At 46.1% G+C, this 26,308-nt stretch overlaps 2 protein-coding genes across 2 annotated transcripts in view; both read right to left on the bottom strand.

Moving 5' to 3' along the window:
* The window catches only part of LOC141178587 (uncharacterized), a 648,943-nt gene that overhangs the window by 548,020 nt on the left and 74,615 nt on the right, over positions 1-26,308 (bottom strand). The window lies entirely within an intron of this gene.
* LOC141178654 (uncharacterized) lies at positions 1,351-10,319 on the bottom strand. Its single transcript, XM_073660546.1, has 7 exons — positions 10,156-10,319; positions 2,730-2,879; positions 2,421-2,600; positions 2,214-2,337; positions 2,033-2,130; positions 1,744-1,834; positions 1,351-1,568 (listed from the first exon to the last, which is right to left on the bottom strand). Exons 1-7 carry the CDS (start codon positions 10,315-10,317, stop codon positions 1,426-1,428), a joined length of 948 nt encoding a protein of 315 aa, XP_073516647.1. The 5' UTR covers positions 10,318-10,319; the 3' UTR covers positions 1,351-1,425.

The raw sequence follows: 26,308 nt of genomic DNA, 5'->3' as shown, positions 1-26,308 counted from the left end.
ACTGAGGGTTATAATTTCCAAAATGGAGTCACTTTATGGGGATTTCTACTGCTCTGGTTTTCTGACATTTGGTCACATTAGGGCTTCTGCAAATAGTGGGTCCCATCTCCTCTGGGATCTGCTCCTGCAACGTCTGCTACTCTCACCAGGAGCTGCCTTATTCATCCTGCAGGCGGCGCTGGTGATGGAGGAGACGTCAGAACCAGAAGCTCTGGGCGGCGCAGGCTCTGTCCAGCCACTAAGATTAGGGTGACTGGGACCAGTAGTACCATCCACTCTGCCAGTATGGGTGTGTGTGCTGTCCAGCTGGAGTAATCTGCTCCCTGCTTCAGCCATTTGGAAAGCACCGCACCCTACTAAAGCTGGAAGCATATTGCGGGAAGCTGCCAGATACAGCCTTGTTCTCCTCTGGTTCAGTCCTCTGTGCTCAGCTCCCGGCTTGTGTATTTGTTTCCTGTTGTGGCCTCGGCCCATTTACTGACTACTTTTGTGTGAATTTGTATTTTCTCTGACCTCCATGTTCTGACCCGGCTATCTGACTATTCTTCTTGCCATCTCACACCACAGAACATTAGATAACACTGTGGCCCAAGCCTAGGGGGTCTCTGTCTAAGTCCAAATCCATGTAGAGGGGTTAAAGGATGATGAGCAAGGCAAACCCTGGGATCTGGAAAATGGAGTAGATAGCACCAAGCCTGTTTGTGGTAGCCATCTTTTGAACTGCCAGGTGACAACGAACAGAAGAATTCCAAAGTTATCACCATATAAAGTGACACGCGTCAGATTTGAAAACTGGGCCTAGATAGGAACACAAAACTGGCTGCAGGAAGGGGTTAAATCAGAGTATTTTGGGTACTAACTACTATAGTCAAAACTGTGAGTATAGACAATAACACATCTACTGAAATGATCAAACTCAACAGTCTCCATCAGTAAGTAGTGAGTAACTAGTGGTGAAACCTCTCTGGGGTAATTAGAGTATGGGGCTCGGGGGCTCTTCGTAATCTAAACTATCGTAAGGGACAATATTTTCTGTCAGATGATTTTCAAGAAGAAATATTAGACATTCAAAGAAAACTTTTTATAATAATGCAGAGATGAGGTGTCTTAAATTTATCTTAGAGATATATCGTGGCACAGGTGTAATGTTTTTTTTTGTTTAGTTTATCACAATCTGGTTTGAAGTTAGCCGGTTTTAAAAGAAACTGAAAAGTCAGGATAAAGGGAAACTCTGCTGTTATTGTACAGACATTCACACTTGGCCCTCACTGCAAATTTAATGTTGTAGATCATAAATGTGAAGTTTGGCCAGAAAGACTGGACCTGGTCTTGTAGGGACCATATGAGCACATTCAGCAGCACAGAAGGGAGAGAAGGTAGATTCATCCAATAAGATATCAGGGATCTAGGAAGCCAACAGCATCATTACCCTCTGCTTTCACTTACAGTCCCATCATATTTTTCTTCAAGTGATTTTCTGGCTTTGTGGTTTACAGATCTGGGCAGGTAACATCTCCTAATCACAGGGGGTAGGTGGATCCTCCAGGTTGTAAATTCTATGGAAAAAGCTTTCAATGCCCAAAATCATTTGAACAGTTTTGGGTGGAAGAGAATGTTGTGGTCTAGAGGCAAAATGGTGATCACATGATAGTAATACAGCCGGACTACACAACCGATAAAGCAGCCACAGCCGGTGACTGAGAAGAATCTGTGACTTCTCTGCATTTAGTGGTCACTACTCACCTGGGTAGTCATATGTAGGAATCTCCTCTTTACACCGCTCATCACCCCTCACATATGTCTCTGTAGTATTAATATGGGTCAGATCTTCACCCTGAAACAAATATTGTAAAAGTCACAGACAGATGGAGAAGTCCCATCTATGATCAGCTCTAATCCTGTCATCTCCACCGTTCTCATTACACAAATAGAAAACATATAATACTGGTGGATAAAACAAGACTGAACACAAGACCTTCACAGCCGTCTACACATCATAGGGGAGATCTCATGACACCTTCTCTCCATCTACCTGATGATCCTGAGGAACATTGGGATCTTCTTGTTTACAGTCATGTGGAAGAAAAGGATGGGGACATCTCTCTGGTGTTGTCCTCTTACTGGATAGATCTGGAAGAAACACATACAGAGACTGAATTCACTCTTTACATACAGATAATTATAGGCCGTGTGTATTTAGTCCTGTCTATTACCTGGTGATGTGAGGGGCTGGGGAACCTCCATCATGATGTCCTTGTACAGATCTTTGTGTCCTTCTAAATACTCCCACTCCTCCATGGAGAAATAGACAGCGACATCCTGACATCTTATAGGAACCTAACACATATAATGATACAGTCATCCCCCCGATCCTTTCATAGCGTTACTGTATAATATCCCAGTATTCCCAGCAGTGTCACCTCTCCAGTCAGCAGCTCAATCATCTTGTAGGTGAGATCTAGGATCTTCTGGTCATTGATGTCCTCATGTATCAAGGGGTGAGATGGAGGCCCTGTGATTGGGCTCAGGGGTCTTTCCCATCCCTTAGACACAGGGGCCTGACAGCATACACTAGCGGTCTTCTTCACTAATGTGTAATCCTGGTTATGGAGAGACACATTATTAAATCTCACTACAGACATTTCCAGAGTCCTCACCTCTCCAGTTCTGTCCATCTGTTATTCCCATAGATAAGAATGATGTAATGTGACGTCATCAGAATCTCTCACCTCTCCAGTAAGCCGGAAGAGGATCTCTAGGGTGAGGTGTAATATCCTCTCCGCCATCTTATCTCTGTCCATATCCATCTTTGATGGGTCCATAAGGAAAATTCTCTTAAATAGAAGATCTTCACTGAGAGGATCTGATATTGTAGGGACCTGAATGAGAAGATGATGAGCCGATGTAACATCATAAAAATCCTGTGTAATAATACAATTACTGGAGATAATAAAAGGAAACATATGAGGAGATATATTATTTTACAGTATTTAGTTTTCTTCTTTACATCTAGTAATAAAACCTATATATTTTAGGCCACAGACAGCAAGCAGTTTCTTTCTTGGAGTCTGTAGCTGAACACATTTCTCAAAGACTCATCTTCCTTATTGCTAATTCTCGCCTCATTTACCAACACTAGAATCAGCATTAGCATAGGTGCAGGAGATATTCATTACACGTGACATGAGAAATAACTACTTCATGATGAGGACGACATATTCATCTTCTACTACGGCTCTTGAAACATATTTAGCCAGAGTGCTTCACTGACTACATCTCCACAGGCCGTCTATATCAGGGTTCCCCAACTCCAGTCCTCAAGGCCCACCAACAGGTCATGTTTTCAGGATTTCCTTAGTATTGCACAGGTGATAATTCCATCACCTGCACAGGCAATAATTCCATCACCTGTGCAATACTAAGGAGATCCTGAAAACCTGACCTGTTGGTGGGCCTTGAGGACTGGAGTTGGGGAACACTGGTCTATATGAATGTTTCCCGTCTTCCCCGGACTGTAATCTTCTATCACGTTAGATCTCATGTCTGATTCACACACAGAAGTTTGAGGCTTTGACACATGGTAAGGTTTTTATTATACATAGCAGGCCTATCCTGAATGGGTGCACCTTGCCATGGTGGGATAGCTTTCATGCTATTTTTGATCAAAAACAGTGTTGCTAAGAACCCTATTTTATTTAAATGCACTTTTGCTTTTTATTTATTTATTTATTTACAGCAGGGTTTATGACCATTTTTCTTCTTATAGTTTTTTTTTCTGATTAATGGCCCTAGTAAACATACATTTATGTGCTGCATGGATACCAACTAAAACCAAGCTCAAATTCTGTGTTTTTTCACGGGCACCATAGTGGCCGTGTGGGAAGACGCTATGGATGATACACCCCTAACTATCCAACTATCATTTGGTAAAAATCTCATAGGTCCTGGATTCATTAGTACCTGCACGAAGAATGGGGCTAAGTGAGTATTTATTAAAGGGAATCCACTCAACCGACTATCCCATGGCTGATTAAAGGGAATCTGTCACCCGCTGGGACTTATCTAACCTCTAATATGGGGATACAGGTGATAGAAATGTGAATCTATACTTACCTGTATGCCTCATATTAGAGGTCTGTTTGCTGTGAAATGGCTTTTTATTCAGTGAAGATTCCGATGCTTGCGGGCCGGGAAGAAATTCCCTGTGACGTGCAGTTAGCATGTCCAGGTCCCGCGCACTTCACTTTTTATGGAAGGTGCAGTTGTACTGTGTACTATGCAGTCATAGTACTGCAGGGATCTTGTGTGCAGGTGCCGGTGAGTCACGGTGAATTCCCGGCGCCTTGGCTCAAGATCTCTGCAGTACTATGGCTGCATAGTACAGAGTACAAGTGCGTCACTACCATAAAAAGCGCGCAGGCGCGGGATCTGGACATGGCGACTGCACGTCACAGGGCACTGTGACATGCAGGAAAGGGGGGAAATATTTTAATCAACACAGTAGGCGGGGATTTCTTCCCGTCCCCTGGCCAGCAAGCATAGGAATCTTCACTGAATAAAAAGCCATTTCACAACAAACAGACCTCTAATATGAGGCATAGATGTATAGATTCACATTTCTACCACCTGTATGTCCATATTAGAGGTCAGATAAGTCCCAGGGGGTGACAGATTCCCTTTAATCAGCCGTGGGGAAGTCATAAAACCAGATATGTATCAAGGTATTGTAAGGTGGCTAATGGCCGCGTAGTCGATGAGAGGTATGTGTCACAGAGATGGCTGGTCTCTGTGATGTAACCCGGAGTGTTTCTCTAGGGCACATAAGCACTAAGAGGATCGTTTGGTGCACCTGGGAGCCGGGTTACGGGTAGCTAGGAGAGAATGGGTGGGTCCAGCTACCCACATACCTCACCTCTGGGTGTGGTTAACAGCCTATAAAATGGAGGCAGTTGTTTGGCACATGGTCTGTGTGTTTGGAGGGAGAAGACCTCCTGTGTATGTTTGTCTTCAGACCAAGCCAGGACACTGGACGCTAGTCCAGCTTGTGTGCCACACAGGCCTGGCTGAGCAGAGACCTGATAAGGACATTTACTTTGTTTGCCTGATCTAAAGGCTATTTGCTTTTCTGTTTGGCTTCTGGGTTTATGAAGCAATAAACCCACATGAACTTTTAAAGGAACATGCCTCACGTTTTCCTCCTGTCGCACCCAAGTGAGTAAAACCTCTACAATTGGTGTTAGACGTGCGGGCAGTGTTCCCAGCAGAGATGTGTGACTGCTACAGGAAAACTTGCATGTCCTGGGTGAAGTCTGTTGCAAGCCATCAAGCATCGCCAGATGTAGCAACAGGAGACCAACAGGCTGTTGCTACAGCAGATCCAGCAGCACCAGCAGGAACAATGGCAGCAGATGCAGCTTCTGGCAACCGCCATCCAGGGCAGGAAGAATGCCCCAAACCCAGGTCCGGCTGATGACTCCCACGTCCCGAAGGCAGTAAGACGGGCTTTGCAGAAAATGACCCCTGGGGATGACATTGAAGGTCGTTGAGAGGGAGAAACTTCCGCCAGAGCATTGGGCAGAGGTACTGACGCCATACTTGATGGGAGAGCCCCAGAAGGTGTACTATGATTTAGCTTTGCAGGACGCCAAAGAGTATGGCAAGCTAAAAACTGAGATTCTCTTGCACTTGGGGGTGACAATGACTATCAGGGCACAGCGGGTTCAGTGCTGGGCGTATCACCGGGACAAACCACCTCGCTCCCAAATATTTGAACTGTTGCACCTGGTTCAGAACTGGCTGCAGCCGGAATCCTCTACGCCTGCGCAGATGGTAGAGCGGGTGGTGATGGACCGGTTTGTGCACTCCCTGCCGAGGCCCATACAGACTTGGGTTGCCAAGGGTGATTCCCAGAATGTGGATGAACTGGTCAGACAGGTCGAGAGATACCAGGGAGTTGAAGATTCCTTGGGAAGGCAGCCCACTCCATACTGGGGATCCAAAGTCCCTACGGGTGACGTTGTTTGCTGGAGGTGCCGAGGCCCAGGCCATATAGCCGCCCGTTGTCCCCTGATCCCTGAGCCGATGGATTGCAGCATAGGATGCCGTTGTTCATATTATGCTTATCTGGCCTGCAGTGTAAACTGTTCACCTAGCGAGGGGCCACAAGCATATCACGTGAAGGTGAACGGACGGGAGTTAATGGCACTGCTAGATTCCGGGATTCTGGTGACCCTTATGAGGACCACCCTTCCTCACAAATGATCCCGGGGAAAAAAGTTGGCATTCAGTGCATTCATGGTGAGGCTAAGGATTACTCCATGGCCAGAGTGGACATTGAAACGGCCCACAGTACTGAGTCCCAAGAGGTTGGCGTCGTTCAGAACTTATTGCACCCTATTATTATAGGCTGGGACTTTTGTTTGTTTTGGGATCTGTGGGGGAAGGGTTCCCGGCTTGCTGGCTCAGATAAGAAACCAGTTAACCTTGATGAGGTATCACCACATCCAGAGTCTGACAGGATTCCCTATTGTGTCCTTGTGGAGGATAAGGAGGTAGCGCCCCCAGAGTCTGCCATTCCGGAGTTAGGAGTGACCAGTGAGAATTTTGGGTCTGCCCAGCATAGAGACCTAACTCTGAAGGGAGCCTTTAATAATGTCACTGTCATAAATGGGGTTGCACAGGAGCCAGGGGCTGACACAAGATTTCCCCATTTTATGATGAGTGGGGAGTTGTTGTACCGGGTCAAGAAAGTGAGGGAAGAGCGTGTAGAGCAATTAATAGTGCCGGGCCCCTTTAGATGGAAGGTGTTGGACATGGCCCATTCACATGTCTTGGGGGGGACGGGACATCTGGAAGTGAAAAAAAACGCAGGAACGGATCGTGCAGAGGTTCTATTGTCCCGGATGTCCCCGTGAAATATTTAAGTATTGCAGGTCTTGCCCTATGTGCCAGTTAACCACTCCCACCTCTCACTTTCGAAGTCACCTCGTGCCATTTGGCCATTATTGAAGTGCCGTTCGAGAGAATTGATATAGACTTGGTCGGTCCCCTGGTTGAATCTGCTCGTGGGCATGAATATATATTGGCTATCCTGGACTATGCCACACGCTATCCTGAAAAGATTCCACTGAGAAACTCCTCTGCAAAGAGTATAACCTGCAAGTTGGTCCACGTGTTTTCCCAAACAGGCTTACCAAAAGGAGATACTCACAGACCAGGTAACTCCCTTTATGAGTAAGGTGATGAGGGAGTTATGCAATGTCCTGCAAATCTCCCAAGTGAGGATTTCAGTATACCATCCTCAGACAGATGGCCTTGTCGAACGGTTTAACAAGACTCTGAAGAGTATGCTGAGGAAGGTCATAGAAAGGGACGGCAGAAACTGGGACTGTCTCCTACCATATCTGTTCTCCATCCGAGAGGTTCCACAGGCCTCTACAGGGTTCTCGCCATTCGAACTCCTGCATGTCCGACATCCGCGGGGTCTCCTGGATGTCGCAAAGGAAACCTGGGAAGCAGAGGTCACGCCCCACAAGAGCGTTATCGAGCACGTCGCTCTGATGTAGGAGATGATTGCGAAGGTGATGCCAATCGTAAAATAACATCTCCTCCAGGCACAAGAAGTTCATGCCAGAGTCTACAACTGGTCAGCCAGAGTGAGGCAACTCAATCCGGGAGACCAAGTCCTCGTGCTAATTCCTACGGTGGAAAGTAAGTTCTTGGCTAAGTGGCAAGGGACATATGAGGTGTTGGAAAAAGTGGGTGAAGTGAACTACAAGGTTCATCAACCGGGACGACGTAAACCATACCAGATATACCACGTCAACCTCATCAAGCCGTGGCAAGACAGAGAAGCTGTGGACGCTCCATGCTAGCTGGGCAACCCAGAAGGTGACGTTGGCGCAATAGCGGAAATGCTAATGAAGGCTGAGAAACAGCAGTGTCGGGAGTTGCTGCAGAAGAACCAGGATCTGTTCTCGGAATTGTCAGGCTGCACAAGGTTCATAGAACACGAGATTCTGACGGAGCCACATGTGCGGGTGAACTTGAAGCCCTATCGGATCCTTGAGGCGCAACGAGAGTTAATCTCCAAAAGAGGTGGCTCGTATGCTGAAGCTCGGTATCATTGAAGAATCCAAGAGCGGTTGGTCGAGCCCGATCGTCTAGGTCCCAAAGCCCGATGGTGAGCGGAGATTCTGCAACGACTATCGGAAGTTGAAAGAGGGCTCCAAATTTGACGCATATCCCATGCCACGCGTCAATGAGATGATCGAGAGGCTTGGGCCAGCAAGGTAAATAACCACCTTGGATCTGACGAAGGGATATTGGCAGATCCCCATGGCACAGGGAGCCAAAGAGAAGACTGCGTTTTCTACACCGGACGGATGCTTCCAGTATATCCAGATGCCGTTTGGACTGCAGGGGGCCACTGCAACCTTCCAGAGAGCCATGGATCGCATCCTTGCATCCCATAAGAAATATACCGCAGCATATCTGGACGATATTATTATCTTTAGACCAGACTGGGAGAGTCATCTGGAAGAAGTCCAGGCTGTGTTTGATGCTCTGAGGAAGGCAGGGTTTTCAATAAACCCGAAGAAATGTGCCATGGGGAAAATAAGAAGCTTACTAAAGTGGACCGCTGTAGAAAAAGCAAGTCAGAGCCTTCCTGGGAATCGTGGGATACTACAGAAAATTCATCCCAAACTTAACCATGATGGCCGCACCCCTGACTGACCTCCTTTAAAGGGACAAAATCAGCCATGGACAAGTGGACTGCAGAGGAAGAGATGGCCTTTCAAGAGATGAAACTGGCTCTGTGTAGGCAACCGGTCCTGGTTGCCCCGGACTTCAAGAAGGAGTTTATACTCCAGACAGATGCCTCAGATGTCAGTTTAGGAGCAGTCCTTTCCCAGGAGATACACAGGGAGGAGCACCCTGTCCTCTACCTGAGTAGAAAGCTGTCCTCCTGCGAGAAAAATTATTCAGTCATAGAGTAGGAGTGCTTGGCCATAAAATGGGCAGTGGACACCTTACCGTACTGTTAGGTCGAAAATTTAAATTAGTATCCAACTATGCCCCACTCAGATGGATAAGGGAAACAAAGGGAAAAATGCCAGGGTCACCAGCTGGTTTATAGCCCTACAGGACTTCCACTTCCATGTAGAACATAGAGCAGGGAAGCTACATGGTAAAGCCGATGCCCTCTCCAGAATCCCTTGTCTGGTAGAAGAAGGTCCCAAGCCCCACGGCTTAAGGCAGAGGGGGGATACATGTAAGGTGGCTAATGGTCGCGTAGTCGATGGGAGTTATCACAGAGATGGATAGTCTCTGTGATGTAACCCGGAGTGTTTCTCTAGGGCACATAAGCACTAAGAGGATCGTTTGGTGCACCTGGGAGCCGGGTTACGGGTAGCTAAAAGAGAATGGGTGGGTCCAGCTACCCACATACCTCACCTCTGGGTGTGGTTAACAGCCTATAAAATGGAGGCTGCTGTTTGGCACATTGTCTGTGTGTTTGGAGGGAGAAGACCTCCTGTGTATGTTTGTCTTCAGACCAAGCCAGGACACTGGACGCTACCCCAGCTTGTGTGCCACACAAGCCTGGCTGAGCAGAGACCTGCTAAGAACATTTACTTTGTTTGCCTGATCTAAAGGCTATTTGCTTTTCTGTTTGGCTTCTGGGTTTATGAAGCAATAAACCCACATGAACTTTTAAAGGAACATGCCTCATGTTTTCCTCCCGTCGCACCCAAGTGAGAAAAACCCCTACGATATGTATAAAGGAAAGGGTATGGTACTCAGAGAATGTTTCAATAATCCGCCTCAATGCGTTTCCCCAGTAGATTCATCTGGAGGCTTGATACAGTGATGATAATTCATGATGTTCAGCATAGTGTGCCTAATAGCCAGGTATCCATGTTTAAATAGCCCACTTCATCCAAAACCCCTCCCAGACTAGGAGGCCCATTTCCATTCCTAGAGAATTGTCACAGGATATACAGAATGGAGTCTGTCTACAATAATGTACTGCACCTACGCTACTTCTCATGAGCTAGAGGACCGATAATGTCAATCCCCTAGTGTGCATGTCGGGAAGTGACGTGCTTTACACTGAAACGCCAGATAAACTGATTGCCGCCGCGCCACTCATACCTGTGACTGTGCATGCCCATAGTTATCATTCCACGCAGGAGCGCCTCTAGGATCATTGTCCACAAATGCACATGCCCAGATGTCTGCATTCCACTCCAGAGCGCACATGGTATTGATTGCATTCCACCAACAGAAAAATCCTCTCTCTGAGATCAGTGTCATGGGAGACTAAAAACAAGTATTGCACATCCTCACATCATGCAACAGGCATGTAGATCTACTTTATCATTACAAAAAATATGGGATGGTGGCCCACAGTATATTCCTAAATGGTCATATTTGACCCCTATTGCATAATTAGAGACTAACAAGTGTGGTGATCCTTGTGTATTACTAAACAGTGTTATGCACACGCCCGGGCTGACTGGCGTGTGCGTGATTTAGTGATTCCACTGTGCCATGAACCAGAGAGTGCCTGGAGGGGCATAACTAAGCGTCAACCCGATCCGACCAAGGTAGCACGATGGCTAACGATGCCGTGCACCAGGGAGGAACCGAGCAGAGGGACCAGGTGCTACTCCAGGCCAGACCCCGGACACGGCTGTTGACCCACACCGGGGAATACAGGAACAGGCAGGTTAGGCTGGCACACAGACAGGTGGGTATTGGTAGACACGGCTGGCATGCAGACAGGTGGGCACTGGCAGGCACAGCTGGAGTGCAGACAGGAGGATACTGGCAGGCACGGCTGGTATGCAGACAGGAGGGTACTGACAAGTACGGCTGGCGTGCAGACGGGGAGGTACTAGCAGGTTGGAGCACAGGCGGGATAGGGTCCAGTACAGACTGGGATTCAGGAACAGAACCGCAGATGAGGTAGACAAGCAGAGCAGAGAGGAACCGCTGGAGCGGTGGGCAAGGCGGAGCAGAGAGGTACCGTGGGAGCGGTGAGCAAGCAGGGCAGGGAGAAACCGCCGGAGCGGTGAGCAAGGCAGAGCAGGCAGGAACCGCCGGAGCGGTGAGCAAGGCAGAGCAGGCAGGAACCGCCGGAGCGGTGAGCAAGGCAGAGCAGGCAGGAACCGCCGGAGCGGTGAGCAAGGCAGAGCAGGCAGGAACCGCCGGAGCGGTGAGCAAGGCAGAGCAGGCAGGAACCGCCGGAGCGGTGAGCAAGGCAGAGCAGGAAGGAACCGCCGGAGCGGTGAGCAAGGCAGAGCAGGAAGGAACCGCCGGAGCGGTGAGCAAGAAGGAACAGCCTGAGCGGTGAGCAAGGCAGAGCAGAGAGGACAGGGCTCTGTTCACACTGAACAGACTGGAAGGGTGAAGCAGAACCAGATACACACAAGGTACTTGCAATGAAGTAGCGAGTGGACTCCAAACTCACAACAGAAGTACAGAGACAAAGAGTAGGAGTTAGGTGCAGGTTCAGAGACTGGAGGAAAAGGGAAGATACGGACACAGAGACAAACAGGCTAGGAGAGTGTTCAGACAGGAACTGACACTGCAACAATATACAGGAGCAAGTCTGGGTATACGGCCCCCAGAGAGGCGGTCAAACAGGCTAGGAGTGTTCAGACAGGCCTGGGAAGTTATTGTGGGAGTAGATCCCACAGCACCCTCAGGTCCAGGTCGGTCAGGGTTTTCTGAGTACATTAAAGCTAAGGTCACTCTGATTGTCACAAGTTCCTATTACTGGTGTTATCCCATATTTTTCTTGGTGTCTTGGTTAGGTATGGAGGAGTGTCTGTCTCTCCCGATTTTCTGCAAACAATCGTGTGGAATCCAAAATGTACTGCGGGTACCTTTTTCCATGAATCTGGTGTTCATGTCTATTGCCTGTATATTAAGATCTGTGACATTAGAGCAGTTTCATCTCAACTGTAAAAATTGGCCCTTGGATATTGCTTTTTTTTTTTTTTAAAGGATGATGGGGTGGTGACTATCCCACTTCAATAGTTTATTAGTGCTTGTAGGTTTATGGTAGTGGAGTGTCCTTAGGGTCCCATCTCATACTTTCTTGGTTGGTACATCCAGGAAAAGGAACTGGTAATAATTAAATTTGTTCTCTAACAAATTCAAGAAATTCTTCACTCGTCTCTGACCAGATGATAAAAATAGTGTCAATATATCTATACCACACCCCAATATATGGATGCCACCACATATGATCATCCCAGAATATTGTGGTTTCCTCCCACCAGCCCAGGAATACGTTAGCATACAAGGAGGTACAGAGACTCCCCATCGCAGTACCCCTGAGCTGGTAGAAGTACTTCCTGTCAAAAAGAAAGAAGTTATGAGTAAGAGTGAATTTTAGAAGATCGACCATGAAGTCATTATGTCTGCTACACTCTATTGATCTCGATTTCAAGAAATGTTCAAGAAATCATACCATTCTATGATTCTATGAAATGTCTTACTCCTCTGATACCATCCTCATGCAGAATATTACTGTACAAAGCCTCGATATCTAATAAGGCCTGGTCCCCTACATGCATGTATACATGCTCGAGGGTCTACATGTAGGGGAGCAGGAAAAGGGAAACCAATCCCAGAGGGATTATTCCAACTGCAAAACCTCAGGTGGTACTTTGGGAACATTATACTGTGGAGGGGGGCATCATACATACAGCATAAGGGGGGGCATTACACTGTGTGGGGGCATCATACATCCTGCATTAGGGGCATAATGGGGGCATTACACTGTGTGGGGGCATCATACATCCTGAATAAGGGGCATAATGGGGGCATTACACTGTGGGGGGCATCATACATCCTGCATAAGGGGCATAATGGGGGCATCATACATACTGTATAAGGGGCATAATGGGGGCATTACACTGTGTGGGGGCATCATACATCCTGTATAAGGGGCATAATGGGGGCATTACACTGTGTGGGGGCATAATGGGGGCATTACACTGTGTGGGGGCATCATACATCCTGCATAAGGGGCATAATGGGGGCATTACACTGTGTGGGGGCATCATACATACTGCATAAGGGGCATAATGGGGGCATTACACTGTGTGGGGGCATCATACATCCTGCATAAGGGGCATAATGGGGGCATTACACTGTGTGGGGGCATCATACATCCTGTATAAGGGGCATAATGGGGGCATTACACTGTGTGGGGGCATAATGGGGGCATTACACTGTGTGTGGGCATCATACATCCTGCATAAGGGGCATAATGTGGGCATTACACTGTGTGGGGGCATCATACATCCTGCATAAGGGGCATAATGGGGGCATTACACTGTGTGGGGCATCATACATCCTGCATAAGGGGTATAATGGGGGCATCATACATCCTGCATAAGGGGTATAATGGGGGTATTACACTGTGGGGGCATCATACATACTGCATAAGGGGTATAATGGGGGCATTACACTGTGGGGGTCCTGTACTATGAGAACAATACGTTTCCTCCCTTCCTGTCTCCATAGTTGGGTCGTATGTATCTATTACAGGAAACAGAACAAAAACCTTATGATTCTTATAAAGGGGCAACACAAGACCCCAAAAGAGTCTCCGTGCTGAAGGGGTTAATGCCCTCTGCGCCCAGTAATGGGGGTCTCCACATACCTCCACCTGCAGAGCCGCCACCACATATATGGCTGCTCTGTGCGCACAGGAGCTGTGATGAGGTCACAGGAGGGGAGGAGTCAGGGGTCACATGATCAGGGGCCTCAGTGGATGCAGGACTCTGCTGTGCTGGTTGTCATGGTGCTGGATGAGCTGAAGTTTATGTGTGGGGTCAGGAGGGGTTTACAGTGTGGATGTAGCAGAGCCGCGTGTGTACGAGGTGTACGGAGCGGAGCCGTGTGTGTACGAGGTGTACGGAGCAGAGCCGCGTGTGTACGAGGTGTACGGAGCAGAGCCGCGTGTGTACGAGGTGTACGGAGCGGAGCCGCGTGTGTGCGAGGAGTACGGAGCAGAGCCGTGTGTGTACGAGGTGTACGGAGCGGAGCCGCGCGTGTATGAGGTGTACGGAGCAGAGCCGCGTGTGTACGAGGTGTACGGAGCGGAGCCGCGTGTGTGCGAGGTGTACGGAGCAGAGCCGTGTGTGTACGAGGTGTACGGAGCGGAGCCGCGTGTGTACGAGGTGTACGGAGCAGAGCCGCGCGTGTACGAGACGTACGGAGCGGAGCCGCGTGTGTACGAGGCGTACGGAGCGGAGCCGTGTGTGTACGAGATGTACGGAGCAGAGCCGCGTGTGTACGAGGTGTACGGAGCGGAGCCACGCGTGTACGAGATGTACGGAGCAGAGCCGCGTGTGTACGAGGCGTACGGAGCGGAGCCGTGTGTGTACGAGACGTACGGAGCGGAGCCGCGTGTGTACGAGGCGTACGGAGCGGAGCCGTGTGTGTACGAGATGTACGGAGCAGAGCCGCGTGTGTACGAGGTGTACGGAGCGGAGCCACGCGTGTACGAGATGTACGGAGCAGAGCCGCGTGTGTACGAGGTGTACGGAGCGGAGCCGCGCGTGTACGAGATGTACGGAGCAGAGCCGCGTGTGTACGAGGCGTGCGGAATGGAGCCGGGTGTACGAGGCGTACAGAGCAGAGCTGCGCGTGTACGAGGCGTACGGAGCGGAGCCACGCGTGTACGAGGCGTGCGGAGCCACGCTTGTACGAGGCGTACGGAGCGGAGCCGCGCGTGTACGAGGCGTACGGAGCGGAGCCGCGTGTGTACGAGGCGTACGGAGTGGAGCCGCGCGTGTACGAGGCGTACGGAACGGAGCCGCGCGTGTACGAGGTGTACAGAGCGGAGCAGGCGTATGGAGTGGAGCCGCGCGTGTACGGAGCGGAGCCGTGTATGTACGGAGCTGGGGGTGTACGGAGCCATGTGTGTACAGAGCGGAGCAGGCGTACGGAGTGGAGCCGCGCGTGTACGGAGCGGAGCCGTGTATGTACGGAGCTGGGGGTGTACGGAGCCATGTATGTATGGAGCGGAGCCGTGTATGTACGCTGTATACAGCTGTATACCACCAGGTTCAGTCGGAGACACCGCGGCTCTTTATCAGACTGTAGAAGAACTGACTCTGGACACTCGGTAAAACTGCGCTCGGACGTCTCTTGTTTCTCGCACAGATATTGATAACATAAGATGGAGTCAGACGAAACCTCCTACAAAACCTGATAACAAAGTCATTACTACAGGACTGGATGAGAAAGGGATTTATTCTACAAGAAACGCTGGGGCCACAAATGAGAGAATCTGGGCCCCGTGGCTGGATACTCCGGGCCCCCGGCGTGTTAGGACCAGACGGGGTCTTTGTCCCTGGAGCTTCTCTGCTCGGTATAATGAGACTCTGATCTTGTTCTTATAAAGAGGGTTGGAGTAAAATAGAAGCTGCCTGAATATGAGGACCTTGTCTGATCTCTATGTCCTTGTGTACAGAGCTATGGAGATAGCGCTATTCTCTGTATAATAGATGTGATGTCGCTGGAGCCCATATATTCCTGTACAGGGGTCTCTGTAGAGATAATCTTACCCCAGCATTATGGATTGGGTGAAGGGAAAAGGGATTGGGGGCATTTTATTGTTATTTCCCTGTAATAAAAACTGTAATAAAATATAACGGATTAATAAAAAGTGTTTTGTTTTCCCACCATTTTGTCTGTAGGCGGTAAAGAGCCGAGGCTGAAGATGCTTTATCTACAAAAGGCCCCGGCCCCACTATCAGTATTTGGTCAGTATCTTTTCTCAGAAGTGGGAGCCAAAACCAGGAGTGGGTGATAAATGCAGAATTGGTGACTTGTTTCTATTATACCTTTTCTCTGATTGTTCCTCACCTGTTTTGGCTCCCACTCCTGAGAAAAAATACTGACCAAATACTGATAGTGGGGCCGTGGCCAAAGAGTGAGGATTGGAAACTCCGAATGTCCTTGTCTATTTGGGGATTGGGAGTTAGGAAAAGGGGCAGGAGAACATTTTGGGTTTTGTTTTGGGGGCAAGAGATGCAATATTTGTCCATATAGTGTAAATATATGAATACAGTTCGGTCCAGAAATATTTGGACAGTGAATTTTCGTGGTGATTTCAGCTCTGCAGGCCACTAATCTGGATTTAAAATGAAACTGAGATGTAATTGAAGTGGAGACTTTCAGGTTTAATTAAAAGGATTAAACAAAAATCTCCTGTGAAACGTTTAGAAATTACAACCATTTTTCTACGAAGCCTCCTCATTCCAGGGGTGCAAAAGTAATTGGAGAAATTAACTTTACCATAAATAAAATGCTCATTAATACTTTGTAGAGAATCCTTTGCAGCAATGACGGCCTGAAGTCTGGAAGCCATGGACGTCACCAAACGCTGGGTTTCCTCCTTTGTGAGGCTGTGCCGCCTTTACTGCAGTGACTTCAGTTGTTGGTTGTTTGTGGGTCTTTCTCCCTTATGTTTTGTCTTCAGCCTGTGAAATGCAGCTCGATGGGGTCGAGATCTGGTGACTGACGTGACCATTGCGCCATTACAGAATATTTCACTTCTTTACAGTAAAAAACTCCAGGGTTGCTTTCGCACTATGTTTTGGGTCATTGTTCATCTGTATTGTGAAGAACTGATCATGTGACTGCTGTCCATGTGATCGTCTCTGCCCAGCCACATGACCGTGACTATAATGATGTGATCGTACATCACTTCCCATTCTGCCACCACATTATTCATTATCATGTGATTTTTTTTATGTGCCGAATCCGTCAGCACCTCCAGTATTGGCGCGTCACCGGTGAGATGACTGCTTCCTCTCACGTGTTGGTCGCATCACATGAAAACAGCACCATCAATCATGCGCACAGGCACCTTGTTTTCAGTGGGCGGACCATCTGAAGATAGTGTCTGAAGTCACTACTGCTTCTTGGATGATGTTCCATTGATTTTGTATGTGCAGGAATCCACATGCGTTACAACTTTTTTGATTGGGTCCTACATGTAAATAGCCTGGTTGTTCAGTCCACCATCTCCCCATGACGAAGCCAGATGCAAAACGTGCGTCGGAAGTGTTTTTCCCTTTTGACTGGTGAGGTTACTTTATGCCACTGTGCATTTCTTACACTTTAATATTAATATAATATAATGATGGTCTGTTTCACTTCCATGAGAGCTCTTTTCCGTGTTATGGGTTAACAGCAACAGTTTCCAAATACAAATGCCACACCTGGAATCAGCTCCAGACCTTTTACCTGCTTAATTGATGATGGATTAATGAGGGAAGAGCCCATGCAGTCAATGAAAGAGCTTTTGAGATAATTGTCCAATTACTTTGGTCCCATGAAAAAGATACTGCTCCATATTAAAGAGCTGTAATTCCTAAACCCTTCAATTAGGATGTGAATACCCTCAAATTAAGGCTATGACTCCACTATCAGTTTTTGGTCAGTATTCGGTCAGTATTTTTTCTCAGGAATGGGAGCCAAAACCTGGTCACATGACCATGAATCGCCAATGGGTTGGCATGACAACCTGGGGTCTGGAGGAGACCCCTGCGGTTGTCATTGCCAGGATGCTATGAACGCCGCCTAGCGGTCGGCGCTTATAGCCAGTGAGCATTTCTGCTACACACAGGTGATCTGATGATTGCAGACTATTGAAGGAAGTGAAAAGTAAAAAAAAATGTTTTTAAAAATATTAAAAAAATATAAAAGTTTAAATCGACCCCTTTCACCACATTCAAAATAAAACAACAAAAAAAATAAAATATACACATATTTGGTGTCGCTGCATTTAGAATCATCCAATCTATCAATATATGGGCAGCTGACCAGTGCTCAACAGCCAGTGGCGGCTGCCCCATAGTTAGCCATGCTCCCGAAGTAACAAAGAGGGGTGGCAAGGTAGGGTAGCATGGTGGCTCAGTGGTTAGCACTGCAGCCTTGCAGCGCTGGGGTCCTGGGTTCAAATTCCACCAAGGATAGCATCTGCAAGGAGTTTGTATGTTCTCCCCGTGTTTGTGTGGGTTTCCTCCGGGTTCTCCAGTTTCCTCCCACACTCCAAAGACATACTATAAAATAAGTAGAGGGGAGAGAGCGCAGATTGTAAATGCAGTATCAAGATTCAAATCTATATTAAATAAGTGCTGGTTGCACTCACCTTTATGATGTCATAATAAACTTGTCAATAATTCCAAAATAACCATAAGATAGAAAAATGAGCTGCACTCACCAGTCCTTAACCGCTTCTCGACCGCCCACTGTACATAAACGTCCGCGCTGCCTGGGCTCTGTGCAGCGCGGACGTTTAAAAACGGTGGGTGGTCCCGCAGCGCTCAGGACCCCCAGGGTCCTGCAAGCGCTGTGGGAGCGGTGCAGAGCGATAGCTCTGACAGGGAACATCATCGGGACCTGATTGGATGAGGTCCCAGTGATGTTAACCCTTTGCTGTCTTCTATATGCCGCGATCTATAGTGACCGCGGCATATAGAAGACAGCAGGAGGAGAGGGGGTGGTATACTTACCTCTCAGAAGACCCCTGATACCTTCCAGGACCTTGGGTTGCTATGGCAGCTGGAGGTCACATGACCGCCTCCAGCTCTGCCATATATGGTGTCCTGCCTGGCTCAGCCTGCAGCTGAAGCCTGGCAGGAGACTCTGACTGTGAAACAGTCAGTGAAGATCTCATGTAATGTAATATATGTCTATTACATTACATGAGATCAGTGATCAGAAAAATAAAAATTATTGTCCCATACAGGGACTAAGTAAAAATGTAAAAAAAAGTAAAAAAAAATGTTTTGAAACTGTTAAAAAAAAAATACAAAATAAATTAAAATAAATAAATAAAATATTAAACCGATAAATCCGTATACAGTGCCTACAAGTAGTATTCAACCCCCTGCAGATTTAGCTGGTTTGATAAGATGCAAATAAGTTAGAGCCTTTAAACTGCAAACGAGAGTAGGTTTTATGAACAGAAGCATAAATCTTACAAACCAAAAAGTTATGTTGCTCAGTTGAATTTTATTAAATTTTAAACATAAAAGTGTGGGTCAATTATTATACAACCCCTATGTTTAATATTTTGTGGAATAACCCTTGTTTGCAATTACAGCTAATAATCGTCTTTTATAAGACCTGATCAGGCCGGCACAGGTCTGTGGAGTTATCTTGGCCCACTCCTCCATGCAGATCTTCTCCAAGTTATCTAGGTTCTTTGGGTGTCTCATGTGGACTTTATTCTTGAGCTCCTTCCACAAGTTTTCAATTGGGTTAAGGTCAGGAGACTGACTAGGCCACTCCAACACCTTGACTTTTTCCCTCTTGAACCAGGCCTTGGTTTTCTTGGCTGTGTGCTTTGGGTCGTTGTCTTGTTGGAAGATGAAATTACGACCCATCTTAAGATCCTTGATGGAGGAGCGGAGGTTCTTGGCCAAAATCTCCAGGTAGGCCGTGCTATCCATCTTCCCATGGATGCGGACCAGATGGCCAGGCCCCTTGGCTGAGAAACAGCCCCACAGCATGATGCTGCCACCACCATGCTTGACTGTAGGGATGGTATTCTTGGGGTCGTATGCAGTGCCATCCAGTCTCCAAACGTCACGTGTGTGGTTGGCACCAAAGATCTCGATCTTGGTCTCATCAGACCATAGAACCTTGAACCAGTCTGTCTCAGAGTCCTCCAAGTGATCATGAGCAAACTGTAGACGAGCCTTGACATGACGCTTTGAAAGTAAAGGTACCATACAGGCTCGTCTGGAACGGAGACCATTGCGGTGGAGTACGTTACTTATGGCATTGACTGAAACCAATGTCCCCACTGCCATGAGATCTTCCCGGAGCTCCTTCCTTGTTGTCCTTGGGTTAGCCTTGACTCTTCGGACAAGCCTGGCCTCGGCACGGGAGGGCACTTTCAAAGGCTGTCCAGGCCGTGGAAGGCTAACAGTAGTTCCATAAGCCTTCCACTTACGGATGATGCTCCCAACAGTGGAGACAGGTAGGCCCAACTCCTTGGAAAGGGTTTTGTATCCCTAGCCAGCCTTGTGACCCTCCACGATCTTGTCTCTGATGGCCTTGGAATGCTCCTTTGTCTTTCCCATGTTGACCATGTCTGAGTGCTGTTCACAAGTTTGGGGAGGGTCTTAAATAGTCAGAAAAGGCTGGCAAAAGAGATCTTTAATCCACACATGTGAAGCTCATTATTCTTGGTGCCTGAACTACTTCTTAATACTTTAGGGGGACCAAACAGAATTCTTGTGGTTTGAGGGGTTGAATAATAAATGACACTCTGAATTAACTTTTAACGTTGTAAAAAAAAAAAAGAAAAAAAAAGAAAAAACAAAATTTGCTGCAGTGCATTTCCTACTTCCAGGCTGATCTACAGTAAAAATGTCACAATGCCAAGTTAATTCTGCATGTGTCAACCAGCTAAATCTGCAGGGGGTTGAATACTACTTGTAGGCACTGTATTTATGCAAAAATAAAAAAAGTACACATATTTGGTATCGCCGTGTCCGAAACAACCCGAGCTATAAAACTGTCACACTAATTAACTCCTTCTGTGCACACCGTAATAAAAATAAATAAAAAACGGAGCAAAAAACTATGCTTTTTCCTCATATCGCCAAACAAAAAGTAGAAAAAAATGCGATCAAAATGCAAAATGGAAATAAAAATGGTACCGCTGAAAACGTCATCTTGTTCCGCAAAAAAAAAGCCGCCATACAGCTCCATCAGCCGAAAAATAAAAAAGTTATAGCGTTCAGAATAAAGCAATGCAAAAAAAATATTTTTTCTATAAAATTGTTTTATTGTGTAAAAGCGGCAAAACATAAAAAAAATATACAGTAAGTGTAGTATCGCTGTAAACGTACCGACCCGAAGAATAACGCTGCCTGATCACTTTTACCACACGCAGAACGGCATAAAAAAAAACTCAAAAAACAATTCCTGAATTATTGGTTTTTGTTAATTTTACCTCACAAAAAAACGGAATAGAAAGCGATCAAAAAATGTCACATATCCAAAAATGGTACCAATAAAAATGTCAACTCGTCCCGCAAAAAACAAGCCATCACTCTGACTCTGTCGGACGAAATATGGAAAAATTATAGCTCTCAAAATATGGCGATGCAAAAACTAGATTTTGCAAAAAAAAAGCGTCTCTTAGCGTGTGACAGTTGTCAGTCATAAAAACCCGATATAAATCTGGTATCTCTGTAATCACACCGACCCGAAGAATAAAGTAATCTCATCACTTATACCGCACGAGGAACGGCGTAAAAAATAAATAAAACCAATTCTTCACCTGCTACTGATTTGTTTATTATGTCTTCCAAAGATCGCAGTAAGGCTCTGCTCACACTTATCCTGTTCTCTGCTCTGAGCACTTACACCAGAGTTTCCGTGTAAATCTCTGAAATACGTGATTCAGACGGAACCCATGACGGAAGATTCCCTGTAATGAGGCAGATATAGGCCACTGTGGATGCCGTCTGGCCTGTGATCCCACGGTGTCATTTGTTTTAGGCGTGCATAAAAGTGCAGTTGGCCACAGTTTTGTGCACTTCTGAAAAAAAGGACAACGCTAAACAGAGGCCAGACGGAGTCCAGATTAACTCTGCTGCCTCATTACAGTGAATGGATCCCGCAGGGGTTTCATCTGAATTACATCACTTGGAAATTTAGATGGAAACCCCGATGTAAGTGCTCAGCCTAGAGCGCCGGATAAATGTTACGTAAAATGTTCCCAATAAAAGCTTCAACTCAGTCCTCAAAAAAAGCTAGTCCCCACTCAGGTCCGTCATCTGTTAAAAATATAAGGGACTTCCAAGTTACTGGTAGCAGAAAGGCTCTGGAAAAGCGAAATGGCCCTTGCCCCCCAAAAGAAATTCAGAAAATTTTGTGCTCCCAAATCGAAATGCCTATTCTACAATAATTTGTTCTCCAATTGTCAAATAGCGCTCCGTCCCCCCCAGATCTCGCCGTATGGCTGAGCGGTATGATACAGCCACATATGGGGTATTGCCACTTTTAGAAGAAATTGTGTGACACATTTCGGCACCATTTTTACCCATTGCCCTGTGTGAAAATGTAAAATCTGAGGGTAAAACATTTTTTTGTGGTAAAAATATAATTATGCTTTTTTCACTGCCCAATGGTATAAATTGAAAAATTAAAAAATACTCACTACTTCCCTAGATGATATTCCTTGAGAGGTGTAGTTTACAAAATGGGGTCACTTGTGGGGGTTTCTGCTGTTTCGGCATGTCAGCGACTCTTCAAATGTGACATGGTGTCTGCAACCTATCCCAGCCAACATAGCGCTCCTTTCTCTTCCGAACCCTGCCGTACACCAAAGCAGTGGTTTTCCCCCACATATGGGGTATCGGTGTACTCAGGAGAAATTGCACAACAAATTTCATGGTGCAATTTATCCTATTACCCTTATGATAATGTAAAATTAGGGGATGAAAAACATTTTTTGTGGGAAAAATGTTAAAATTTTATTTTTACGGCTCAATATTATAAACTTCTGTGAAGCAGCTGGGGGTGCAAGGTGCTCACCACACATCTAGATAAGTTCGCTAAGGGGTCTAGTTTCCAAAATGGTGGCACTTGTGGGGAGTTTCCACTGTTTAGGCACATCAGGGGCTCTCCAAACGCAACATGGCATCCGCTAATTATTCAAACAAATTTTACATTCAAAAAGTCAAATGGCGCTCCTTCCCTTTCAAACAGTGCCATGCGCCCAAACAGTAATTTGCCTCCACATATGGGGTATCGGCGTGTTCAGGAGAAATTGCACAACAAATTTCATGGTGCAATTTATCCTATTACCCTTATGATAATACAAAATTAAGGGATGAAAATGGTTTTGTGGGAAAAATGTGAAAATGTTATTTTTACGGCTCAATATTATAATCTTCTGTGAAGCACCTGGGGGTTCAAGGTGCTCACCACACATCTAGATAAGTTCCCTAAGGGGTCTAGTTTCCAAAATGGTGGCACTTGTGGGGGGTTTCCACTGTTTAGGCACATTAGGGGCTCCCCAAATGCGACATGGCGTCTGCTAATTATTCAAACAAATTTTACATTGAAAAAGTCAAATGGCGCTCCTTCCCTTCCAAACCCTGCTGTGCGCCCAAACAGTGGTTTTCCCTCACATATGGGGTATCAGCATGCTCAAGAGAAATTTCACAAAAAAATTTGGGGTCCATTTTTTCCTGTTACCCCTGTGAAAATAAAAAAAATTGGGTCTAAAGTAACATTTTTGTGAAAAAAGTTAAATGTTAATTTTTTTCTTCCACATTCCAAAAATTCCTGTGAAGCACCTGAAGGGTTAATAAAGTTCTTGAATGTGGTTTTGAGCACCTTGAGGGGTGCAATTTTTAGAATGGTGTCACTTTTGGGTATTTTCTGTCATAAAGACCCCTCAAAGTGACTTCAAATATGATGTGGTCCCTAAAAAAATGTTTTTGTAAATTCTGTTGGAAAAATGAGAAATCGCTGGTCAACTTTTAACCCTTATAGCTCCCTAACAAAAAAAAATTTGGGTTCCAAAATTGTGCTGATGTAAAGTAGACATGTGGGAAATGTTATTTATGAACTATTTTGTGTGACATATCTCTCTGATTTAAGGGCATGAAAATTCAAAGTTTGAAAATTGCAAAATTTTCGCCAAATTTCCGATTTTTTCACAAATAAACGCAAGTTATATCGAAGAAATTTTACCACTATCCTGAAGTACAATATGTCACGAAAAAACAGTCTCAGAATCAGGGGGATCCGTTGAAGCGTTCCAGAGTAATTACTTCATAAAGTGACAGTGGCCAGAATTGAAAAAATTGGCCCGGTCACGAAGGCAAAAACAGGCTCTGGTGTGAAGTGGTTAAGAAAAGCGAGTAGAATTGTCTCCAATATAAATCGGAAAGATATACTCCGAAATAAACAGAAAAATAACATTAACACATTGGATACTAGGGTAACGTTTTCTACCACCTATAGTCCTCAGTATAATAAAATTACATCTAGAATTAAAAAGTATAACCCTATTATATATCAGAACAAGAAACTAAGAAACCTACTTTCTAATGACATCCGCTTTGTAGCCAGGAAAGCGCCCGCTCTGGGAACCATCCTTTCTCCTTGTGTAAGGTCCACTATGTGGGTTGTACCACAGGTGCGCTGAAAGTCCGTATCAGAAGACATCTTTCTGATGCGATTCATTTGGAAGCCATAAATACATCAGCAGTATCGAGGCATTTTGCGAGAGTTCATAAAGGTGACACCTCATTCTTTAAATATATGGAGATAGAGAAGGTATATAGATCCACACGAGGGGGGGATCATAAGTGCAAACTTCTGAACCGGGAGTCCCTGTGGATTTTCACATTGGATACCACAGGGGTTAAATTCAAGACAGGATCTGATACTGCAGTATTAAGAAATATAATTCTGCATTTATTTCCATGCATGTACACTGGGTACGGAAAGTATTCAGACCCCTTTAAATTTTTCACTCTTTGTTTCATTGCAGCCATTTGGTAAATTCTAAAAAGTTCATTTTTTTCTCATTAAAGTCCACTCTGCACCCCATCTTGTCTGAAAAAAAACAGAAATGTAGAAATTTTTGCAAATTTAATAAAAAAGAAAAACTGAAATATCACACGGGCATAAGTATTCAGACCCTTTGCTCAGTATTGAGTAGAAACACCCTTTTGGGCTAGTACAGCCATGAGTCTTCTTGGAAATGATGCAACAAGTTTTTCACACCTGCATTTTGGGATCCTCTGCCATTCTTCCTTGCACATCCTCTCCAGTTCCATCAGGATGAATGGTAAACGTTGGTGGACAGCCATTTTCAGGTCTCTCCAAAGATGCTCAATTGGGTTTAGGTCAGGGCTCTGGCTGGGCCAGTCGTCAAGAATGGTCACATAGTTGTTCTGAAGCCACTCCTTTGTTATTTTAGCTGTGTGCTTAGGGTCATTGTCTTGTTGGAAGGTGAACCTTTGGCCAAGTCTGAGGTGCAGAGCACTCTGGAAGAGGTTTTCATCCAGGATATCTCTGTACTTGGCCGCATTCATGTTTCCTTCAATTGCAACCAGTCGTCCTGTCCCTGCAGCTGAAAAACACACCCATAGCATGATACTGCTGTTATGATCTGCTACAAGAACTAAGGAAAGAGAGGAAACCTGTCCATACAATAGGACTAAGCTGATTCCCTACGATGCAGCAGGCAATCTGTTCCTTGTGAACAGACCCGCCTTCGTCCGCGGCTAGTCTGAACGCAGACCTATAGATTAAAGGGAGGGGTGCCTAAAAGAACTAAGGACTGGGACAAAATTGGACACCTCCTGGCAGAAGTAGTAGCAGAAGAAGACAAACAGACAAAAGTACTTAGTGGTCCAAGGACCAAACAAACTAGAGAGATACAGTAGGTACAAAGCACCTGGCTAGATTAAGAGTCAAAGTAACACTGAAGTCCAGCAAAGCCTGAAGGGGGGAGCTGGAATAAATAGGCAGAAGGTCACGTGACCACAAAATAGAAAAAACTAACAGGAGGGTTCTAACAACTGCCGCCACCATGTTTCACTGTTGGGATTGTATTAGGCAGGTGATGAGCAGTGCCTGGTTTTCTCCACACATACCACTTAGAATTATCACCAAAAAGTTCTATCTTTGTCTCATCAGACCAGAGAATCTTATTTCTCATAGTCTGGGAGTCCTTCATGTGTTTTTGAGCAAACTCTATGCGGGCTTTCATATGTCTTGCACTGAGGAGAGGCTTCTGTCTGGCCACTCTGCCATAAAGGCCCAACTGGTGGTTGATAGTTGACTTTGTGGAACTTTCTCCCATCTCCCTACTGCATCTCTGGAGCTCAGCCACAGTGATCTTGGGGTTCTTCTTTACCTCTCTCACCAAGGCTCTTCTCCCACGATTGCTCAGTTTGGCTGGACGGCCAGGACTAGGAAGACTTCTGGTGGTCCCAAACTTCTTCCATTTAAGGATTATGGAGGCCACTGTGCTGTTATGAACCTTGAGTAATGCAGAAATTCTTTTATAACCTTGGCTAGATGTGTGCCTTGCCACAATTCTGTCTCTGAGCTCCTTGGGCAGTTCCTTTGAGCTCATGATTCTCATTTGGTCTGACATGCACTGTGAGCTGTGGGGTCTTATATAGACAGGTGTGTGCCTTTCCAAATCAAGTCCTATCAGTTTAATTAAACACATTTGGACTCCATTGAAGGAGTAGAACCATCTCAAGGAGGATCA

The sequence above is a fragment of the Phyllobates terribilis genome, unplaced genomic scaffold (genome assembly GCF_046119375.1).
Source record: "Phyllobates terribilis strain yellow unplaced genomic scaffold, ASM4611937v1 Scaffold_29__1_contigs__length_15306474, whole genome shotgun sequence".
In the NCBI taxonomy this organism is placed as follows: Eukaryota; Metazoa; Chordata; class Amphibia; order Anura; family Dendrobatidae; genus Phyllobates; species Phyllobates terribilis.
This window is presented reverse-complemented; position numbering and strand designations above follow the sequence as displayed.

Excerpts from the sequence above, each read along its gene's own strand:
- LOC141178654 (XM_073660546.1), bottom strand. The coding sequence starts at position 10,317 with ATGACACTGATCTCAGAGAGAGGATTTTTCTGTTGGTGGAATGCAATC. Across the intron at positions 2,601-2,729 it reads TCTTCCGGCTTACTGGAGAG|GATTACACATTAGTGAAGAA; the intron begins GTGAGAGATTCT and ends CTCCATAACCAG. Across the intron at positions 2,131-2,213 it reads CCAGCCCCTCACATCACCAG|ATCTATCCAGTAAGAGGACA; the intron begins GTAATAGACAGG and ends TGTTTCTTCCAG.